The 9,116-nt window shown below is 36.7% G+C and overlaps 1 protein-coding gene across 1 annotated transcript in view; it reads left to right on the top strand.

Moving 5' to 3' along the window:
* The window catches only part of HEATR5B (HEAT repeat containing 5B), a 94,833-nt gene that overhangs the window by 18,909 nt on the left and 66,808 nt on the right, over positions 1-9,116 (top strand). The window contains exons 9-14 of the mRNA XM_023516670.1: positions 1,537-1,648; positions 2,856-3,008; positions 4,394-4,493; positions 4,834-4,943; positions 5,732-5,895; positions 6,870-7,045. Coding sequence (XP_023372438.1) covers positions 1,537-1,648; positions 2,856-3,008; positions 4,394-4,493; positions 4,834-4,943; positions 5,732-5,895; positions 6,870-7,045 — 815 coding nt within the window. The remainder of the gene's footprint in view (positions 1-1,536; positions 1,649-2,855; positions 3,009-4,393; positions 4,494-4,833; positions 4,944-5,731; positions 5,896-6,869; positions 7,046-9,116) is intronic.

A 9,116-nucleotide genomic window follows, 5' to 3' on the forward strand; every position in this document is an offset into this window, starting at 1 on the left:
GAGCCAAAATTGAATGGTTTTAATAAATCACTTTCCCCCTTTCTATTATACTTTATACTATTATCATAATTTTCTTCTCAGGAATCCTAAGAGTTTATATAAATATTATTTGTAACTTTACGTGGGTAGATTGGAGCTCTGTTTTTAAATTCTGATTTTTTTCTGGGCTGTGAGGCCCAAGTCCTTTCATTTTTATGAGTTCCATAGCTACTGCTTAGCTCCGGGTCCCACCTCTCCTTGCCATGTAGTTGCCTCCTCACTGTTTATCCTTCAGGAAGTCTTCTTCTCCCACCTTCTCACACCACTTTCATGCTTCACTTTTGCTCAGAGACCCTTAGAGACTTCTAGGACTCAGAAAATGAAATATAACCCCCTCTCTCTGGTAAACTGTACCTCATACTTTGCCCTCGTGCCACCTGTTCTTTCTGATTTCCTGCTGCTCTATTCAGACTGTCTTGCTTTCCTCTAGGCCTTTTCAGCCTCCCTGCCTTTCCTCTGCTAACCCCTTACAGCCACTCCCTTATTCACCTGTACCAAATTTAAATCTGTTTGCGGCCTGATTCAAGTTCCATATCTTTCATGAAGTCTCTGTACAGGTCCTCAATTTTGACTAGCCTTCCCCTGTGTATGTAAACAGCAGAGTACTCAGAACAGTGCGAGCTCTTGTAACCATTTAATGAATGCTATTGTTATTGGTAGTATTATCGTTTTTTTTTTTTTTTTTTTTTTTGAGATGGAGTCTCACTCTGTGCCCTGGGTAGAGTGCTGTGATGTTACAGCTCACGGCAACCTCAAACTCTTGGGCTCAAGCGATCCTCTTGCCTCAGCCTTCCTAGTAGCTAGGAATACAGGCACCCACCAAGACAACCAGATATTTTTTCTACTTTTAGGGTCTCACTCTTGCTCAGGCTGGTCTTGAACTCCTGAGCTCAAGCTATCTACCTGCCTTGGCCTCCCAGACTACAAGGATTACTGCCTGAGCCAGTGTGCCTTGGCCTGTACCTATTAAATGATATTCAAAGATTTATTGAACAGCTGTAACTCATCTGTCATTGAGCTAATCTTGTGGAGTTTATAGTGTTAGAGAATGAGGAAACAGGCCCAGTGAGAAGTATATTAAGAAGTAGGAAGTAGATTTATCATGTTATTAAAAGACAAAATAGTAGCACATATGCTGTATTAATTTATTTAATCCTCATATGAGGTAGGTACTTAAATTTTTTCTTTCTACCAATGAGGGAATTAAGGAAAGGGAGGTTATGTTGTACCATGTCAGAAAGATGGCAGAGCTGGGACATGAACCCAGGCAGTTTGGCTTTAGACCTTGTCCTTAACCACTTCACTGTTCAGGGTCTCCTCAGATCATTATCAGTGCACTTGAGACAGAATAGGTCTTGATGTTGCCTCTTTGAAAACATGTTAACAGCTACAACGAAATAAAAAGACAGCTTTTAAAATAAAGCACACTGGTTATCTATTTTACTTGATTCCTTTGCGTTGTTTAAACTAAAACCTTATTCTAAACTTTTCTTACAGATGGTAGTTAGTATTGCTGAAGATCTTTTACGAACTGCCGCCCAAAACAGCAGGCTGTCTTTACAGCGCACCCAGGCCGGATGGCTGTTACTGGGAGCACTCATGACATTAGGTATAAGTATATTCGAGTCGGATTTGTCTTTTGCAGTCAGTAGACTCTAAAGCAAATTTAAGTGTATTAAACTTCACATTCTGGACTTGAATGAGGTTGTAAAATGGCAAAGATGTTTCCTCATCATTTGGTAGTAGATCCTCTTCTTGGTAACTTTTGCTTAAATTTAAAGAGGAAAGTGTTAGCAAATTTCACCTTTACCATCAGAATAGCCATTTCTACTGTGGCAGCTTACTGTTAATCAAAAGAAATAGAATGTTGGGGGCAAATTCCATCCCCTAAGTGAAGACCAGCAACGTAATCTTAGTAGAGTGGTAAAGTCACATTTACATTTAACGAGTGTTGCTGGTGCTGCTTTTGGGGGGTAACCATTACGTGCTTCACCTTCCTAAGTGCTAGATACAGACAAAGTTTAACATTGTACATAGGACAGAAGTACTTGTTACCATTGTGATGAGCTGTGTCTACTTTTTAGTTCACTTTTGGCTCCTGCTGTAAAAGTTTGTGGGTATATGTCCTACAGAGTTATTCATTGTTCTAAGCATTATCTATTGGAAATTATTCTTTGATCTAGTTTTCTTTTCTAAAGAAAATAAAGGATTAACTGTTTTCCAGAAGTTTATGTTAAGAATAAGCGGTATGTTAAATGAATTCCTTAGCAACGTAAATATATGTTCCTAGTTCTGAATATGCTGCTTTTCCATGAAACTAAATTAACCATATAAATTGTCCCCCCAAATGGAGGACTGTGTGTGTGTGTGTGTGTGTGTAGAGATATATATACACACACATATATTCCTCCATTTGGGGGGCAATTTATATCCATACATACATGGGGGGTGAGATGGTATATTTGTTTATGTATATATATATGTATTTAAGAAAAAGATCTCATAGAATATATCCCAGATAGATTTTGTCATTGAGAATATGTAATCCAACATTCTGAATATAATTAGGCAATTTTTTAAAAATTGCTTTTTGTGTATGTGCTTTATATTTGGATGCTACAATATCGATACTTTTAAAGTGAATATTATACTTTAATATATATCTTACTAGTTAAAGAATATTTTGAAAATGTTAGTTTTAGGAATAAAAATAGAGTAAAATGACGAAGATTGGTAAAACTTGAGAGGGGCTCATTCTCTTTTGTTTGTAATGTATGTTACTATATTTGGCTTTATATTCTCGTTTTCTTGGTTAGGACCATCTGTTGTCCGTTACCATCTGCCCAAGATGTTGTTATTGTGGCGAAATGTTTTCCCTCGTTCTTTAAAAGAATTAGAGGCTGAGAAGGCCCGAGGTGATTCTTTTACCTGGCAAGTGACTTTGGAAGGTCGTGCTGGAGCTTTATGTGGTAAGAACTGAAAGGATTGTGTTTTCAGAAGATGTGACTCAGGGGTGGTGCCTGTGGCTCAGTGAGTAGGGCGCCAGCCCCATATACCGAGGGTGGCAGGTTCAAACCTGGCCCCAGCCAAAGTGCAATAAAAAATAGCTGGGTGTTGTGGCAGGAAGCAAGAGAATTGCTTAAGCCCAGGAGCTGGAGGTTGCAGTGAGCTATGATGTCATGGCACTCTACTGAGGGATACAAAGTGAGACTCTGTCTCTAAGAAAAAAAAAAAAGAATACATGACTCAGCATGGTCAGAGTTCATAAGACAAGAGCTAGAACTCAGGCTTCTTAATCTCACTTGTTGCCATCTTTCTTTGTCAAAGAAGCCCTGAGTTACCACATGGAAAAAAAAAATCAAGAGATAGGCAGCGCCTGTAGCTTAGTGAGTAGGGCACTGGCCCCATATACCGAGGGTGGTGAGTTCAAACCCAGCCCCTGTCAAACTGCAACAAAAAGTAGCCGGGTGTTGTGGTCCCAGCCACTAGGGAGGCTGAGGCAAGGGAATCGCCTAAGCCCAGGAGTTGGAGGTTGCTGTGAGCTGTGATGCTGTTGCACTCTACTGAGGGTGATAAAGTGAGACTCTGTCTCTTTAAAAAAAAAAAAAAAATCAAGAGATGTAATAAAGGAAAACAAAACTCAGAATTACCAAGGTTATTGAGTTTATAGTTTGTTTTTTCATAATGGAAAAACAGTTGTTTTTTAACATCATTATCAAATCGGCAAACCTTACTACATTTTTCAAACATCAACATTACAAAAATTGTGGATACAGTTGCTTTTGTCTGGGAATTAGCAGCTTGCAAGAAAGGTTCAAGTTTTGTTTAATTTAGAAACCAGAACTGTATTGGATATTGTTGTTCTTTTTTGGTTTATCTCACGGTGAATAATATTTTTCACACCAGGAGACTGATAGACGCTTAATCGGGTGGGCGGCTGGGCAAAGGCTCAGTTTTGCTCCTACATATCTAAAAGATAAGTCTTCAGTCTCGGCTCTGTTGCTGAAGGGCCAGTAAAGATACTTCTCGCTGCATCATTTTTTTCACTCCTTGTTCTGTCTTAAAGCTGCTTGCGTTGTAGGCATCTGAGTTTCCTGTAGGGTTATAGTTCTCCAGATTCCCACTTACAGAAATCTCTCTCCCAGGTATCTTCCCTCCCTCCATTTCTGCTGTCTCCCTTCTGGGTTTCTCTAATGATATTTCTTAGGGTTTCATTTTGGTTTGACATGGTTTCAGAACCTTCTACTTTTATAATAATTAAGAATTATAGGTGCCTTTATATTTGTACAATTTAATCGATTTATTTATGCTCATGAAAGTTGCTTTAAATCTGTGCTTTAAAAATTTTATGTAGCCATGAGGAGTTTTGTTGCGCATTGTCCCGAGCTGCTAACTGAAGATGTGATTAGAAAGTTGATGACTCCCATTGAATGTGCCATGACTATGATGTCACAGTAAGTAAGCAGTTATGACAAGTTCACATCCTATCTTATTTATCAACAGACACAGTTATTTATTTATATAACTCACAGTCATATTTTATACTTCCTTTTAGAATCATCCAGGAAACATAAAACTTTAATTTTGAAAATGACTTTACAAATCGCAGCTATTGTGTGGACTGAAATACAATTATATCTTAAAGTATTTCTGTTAGTAACAGTAAAGATAAACTAAAGTGAAAATCTAATATTTACTGGTCTACTTTGACAGTACATTGATACATTGCTAAAAAAAATTTATAAGTAGTACTTGTTATCATAAGCTGATATCAACCATCTTTTGATATTTCAGCATTCCATCTGTAATTAAAGCTCATGGAGCTCATCTGAAAGCTAGTGCTGCAATGGTCCGTTTAAGACTGTATGATATCTTGGCTTTGTTACCTCCAAAAACTTATGAAGGTAAATAAAATTTGCAATACCTGATACAAATTCTTTACAGTTATGTGCTGTCTTACAAAGTTCTGACCAAAGCTATCCCACTGACTCACCTCGAAAAGGAAGGTTTTCCCTTTTAGTTTTTTTCTCGTAGAGTAGCTGACGCTTGTTGAGTACTTACTGTGTTCCTGTTCTAAGTCTTTTCTGTGTACGAGCCTCTCTGACTCTACTGTAACTTACAAGACAATTAGCCCTGTTTAAAAGACGAGGAATCGAGAGAGAGAGAGAGAGAGAGAGAGAGAGAGGGAGAACGAGAGAGAGAGAAGTAAAGTAACTTGTCCAAGCATTAGAAGTAGTAAGTGGCAGAGCTTGGATTCAAATCTAGCCAGTTTAATAGAAATTAAATATTATATAAAATATTAAAAGAAAACCAAACTGTTGATTTTTTTTTTGTAATACAGTCATGCCCAAGAATTTTGGTATGCTCTGATTCAGTGTCTACACATTATTGGGCAATGAGTAGTAAATACAATAACCATGTCACATTTAATGTGGTTAAAATAAAGACTGTTTCTTCTCTTTGAGTTTTTTGGTTATTTTAAATAATTTGGGCTAAAAGGCACATGATAAAAAAGAAAGTACTGTTATTGTATATGCAAACCAGCATTAAAATATTTAATATAAATTTGTTTTAAAAAGGGAACAGGGTCTTAATTATATTGCTCTTTTAGAACATGTTGCTGCTCTTTATGGCGATTATGATTTTCATAAAAATTACTCTTTTTAATCTGATCTGAAGTTCTGTTTTTTAGGATCTTTCAATGCACTTCTTAGAGAGCTGGTAGCAGAATTCACCTTGACTGACAACTCAGCCAACACAACTACTTCCCTCCTCAGATCCCTCTGCCATTATGATGATAGTGTTCTTCTTGGTTCCTGGCTTCAAGAAACTGATCATAAATCAATCGAGGACCAGGTAGCAAACCATACAGGAAAATGCAATGGTCTTATTACATACACATTGTCGTTGACAAGAACATATCGTAGACATAAATAAGTAAAGGTTTAATTTTCACACAGCTTTCTTAGATACCTAAAGATAGCAACCTAGTGGTGGATAAATAGTGAAAAAAGGTAAACCGCAATAGTTAGGATTTGGCAAATTATCTTTATTTGGTATTCTTTGCATTTAGATATCCTGTGGGAGCTGTGGTGAAGATCAGTTTTAACTTGCTTTTTAGTTATTGGTGTTTTGTTTTGTGACATACTGGAGAGGAATGACGGTTGGTAGATTGAAGAATTAGAACCTCTTTTACCAAGTATGTTATTTCTTAGGACCTTTTTAAAATAAGTGACTAAAGCTCCCTTTTAAATAACTTTCTATGGGTTTAAGTTATTGCTAACATTTTGTTCACACATTAGTGTAAAAATATTTTAGAATGAACAAGACTTTATTTTTTTTTTTTTAATTTTTTTTAGGCAGAGTTTTACTTTGTTGTCTGGGCTAGAGTGCAGTGGCATCATCACAACCCACTGTAACCTCAAACTCTTGGGCTCAAGCAGGTCTCTTGCCTGAGATTCCCAAGTAGCTGGGACTACAGGTGTACTCCACCACACCCAGCAAGTTTTTCTATTTTCTGTCAAGACAAGGTCTTTTGCTTAAGCTGGTCTCTAACTCCTGCCTCCTAGCCCTCTTCAGCCTTCCATAGCACTAGGATTACAGGCATGAGCCATTGCACGTGGCTAAGACTTTTCTTAAAATTGTGTAAGATGTTACTGATAACACTTTTAATGCCCAAATTATGTTTTTATCTGTTTAAACTTTTTCAGATCCAATCATTCTTTTTTTGTTGCTTTTTTCCTTTCTCCCCATTCTATTCTTCATGCCCAATATTTAGTATATGAATTTCCTAAAGTAGATTTGAATATTTTTATTTCATCCTTTTGCAGCTCCAACCAAATAGTGCATCTGGGAGCGGAGCTCTGGAACATGATCCTTCCTCCATTTATCTACGAATACCTGCTGGAGAAGCTGTGCCTGGTCCTCTCCCTCTTGGAGTCTCAGTCATTGATGCTTCCGTGGCTCTTTTTGGTGTAGTGTTTCCTCATGTTTCTTATAAACACCGGTTAGTATAAAGTGAATCAGGTAATTTTAGTAAGAAATAAGTATAAATTATACTCAAACAGTGGATTTTCTCATCCTAGTTAACTCTGCAGTAAAATAAGTTATTACTGAAATAATACTCTCATAAATTTATCATTTTAAGTGAGTCACACATGGTAAACAGATTATATGCAAATTCCACATAATTTGAGACTGTATTTAAGGTTTGACCCTGAGTACTATTGCGGACTGTGTATAGCAAAACAGAAGTTTTAATACGTTAGTTTGACAATTCATACGTTAAGTTTTGACTATATCTTAATTGAGGACATCAGTTTGCAACCTATTTTGAGGACAAGTCTGTTGTTTTGTTATTGAAGAAGTAAATGGATAAGAAGTTCATTCCCCAATAACATTTGTCTGTGAAATGATTCAAGTCTGAACTTGAGAAACTAAGGTAAGTGGTTCTTTTGTAATAGAAGCATTTTGGTTTAATATATTTCATATCCACAGACTTAACATAGGCATTTTATATATTTATACAAATATTTGCATATTTATAGTGATTTTCCCAAAAGGAAAAGCAGAAATGAATTAATGCAAGACTCTCCCAGATAACTTAAAAGTTTTACAAAATGTGGCTTAAAAATATTATTTTATTTATAAAATACAATAAAGATATATTAAAGGATAATATATGTTCAAATATGTAGGTTGCTTGCTTAATTTCTTTTTAATTTGAGGAGAAAAGAATTTAAATGTGGAAGCTACTTTACCTAGATATCTTTAAGAACCTATGGTTGCCACATAAATGTGAAGTAACATTAAAGGTAAAAGAATATTATAAAGCATCTATTTTAATCTTGTTGTTTTAAATGTAAGGAAATACAGATCTAAGAGTTTGTGATTTGCGTAAAGTTATACAACTAGTTTTGAGAGCTATAACTGAAATCTAGGATTATCTAAACTTTTTACGTTAAAAAATGTAATAGGACCCAGTACAGTGGCTCATGCCTATAATCCTGACTCTCTGGGAGGCTGAGCTGGGAGGATTGCCTGAGGCAAGGAGTTAGAGACCAGCCTGAGCGAGAGGGAGACCTTGTCCCTACAAAAAATAGAAAAATTACCACATGTGGTGGTGCCTACCTATACTCCCAGCTACTCAGGAGGCTGAAGCAGGAGGATCTCTTGAGCCCAGGAATTTGAGGTTGCAGTGCACTATGATAAAACTATTGCACTCTACTCTGGGAAACAGAGTGAGAACCTGTCTGAGAAAAATATATATATATTATGTATATATTTGATATATAAAAATAATATAAAGATTCAACAATGAAAGAAGAGTGAAAGTGGGAAGGTCCATAGGCTGGAATACTTTTTTTACAGAGACAATATTTTAATATCAAAGAATGCTCATGATACCATGTTAAATTAAAAAAGTAAAATAAAAGGTAAGTGATCCCAGATTCATTTTTAAAATACAAAATACATTATGTTTTTAAAATACATCAAAACATACATATAAGCGCATATTAATATGACATGTAAGATAACGATCTAAAAGGTAATGTACCAGAGGGGAAAAGTGGTTAATTTCTATATAGTAACTTTTTGTTAGTATTTTAAAAATTAGGCTCGGTGCCTGTGGCTCAAGTGGCTAAGGTGCAAGCCACATACACCTAAGGTGGTAGGTTCGAATCCAGCCCAGGTCCACCAAACAACAATGACAGCTGCAACCAAAAAATAGCCAGACATTGTAGCGGGCGCCTGTGGTCCTAGCTACTTGGGAGGCTGAGGCAGGAGACTCTCTTGAGCCCAGGAGCTGGAGGTTGCTGTGAGCTGTGAGGCCCCGGCACTCTACCCAGGGGGATAGCTTGAGGCTCTGTCTCCAAAAAAAAAATTAAAATAAATAAATATTTCATAACAAGAAAAGAAGTTTTGTTTTTAAACAAGCTTCTTAAAACAATTTTTGTATTTCAAGTCAGGTGATAGGAGTGTGGAGGCTGTGTAGGTACCCTGTGTGTGCTCATTTCAGGAGTGTGGAGACTGTGTAGGTACCCTGTGTGTGCTCATTTCAGGAGCGTGGAGACTGT

The sequence above is a fragment of the Otolemur garnettii genome, unplaced genomic scaffold, assembly GCF_000181295.1.
Source record: "Otolemur garnettii isolate 467f Iridium unplaced genomic scaffold, OtoGar3 scaffold00095, whole genome shotgun sequence".
NCBI classification, from domain to species: Eukaryota; Metazoa; Chordata; class Mammalia; order Primates; family Galagidae; genus Otolemur; species Otolemur garnettii.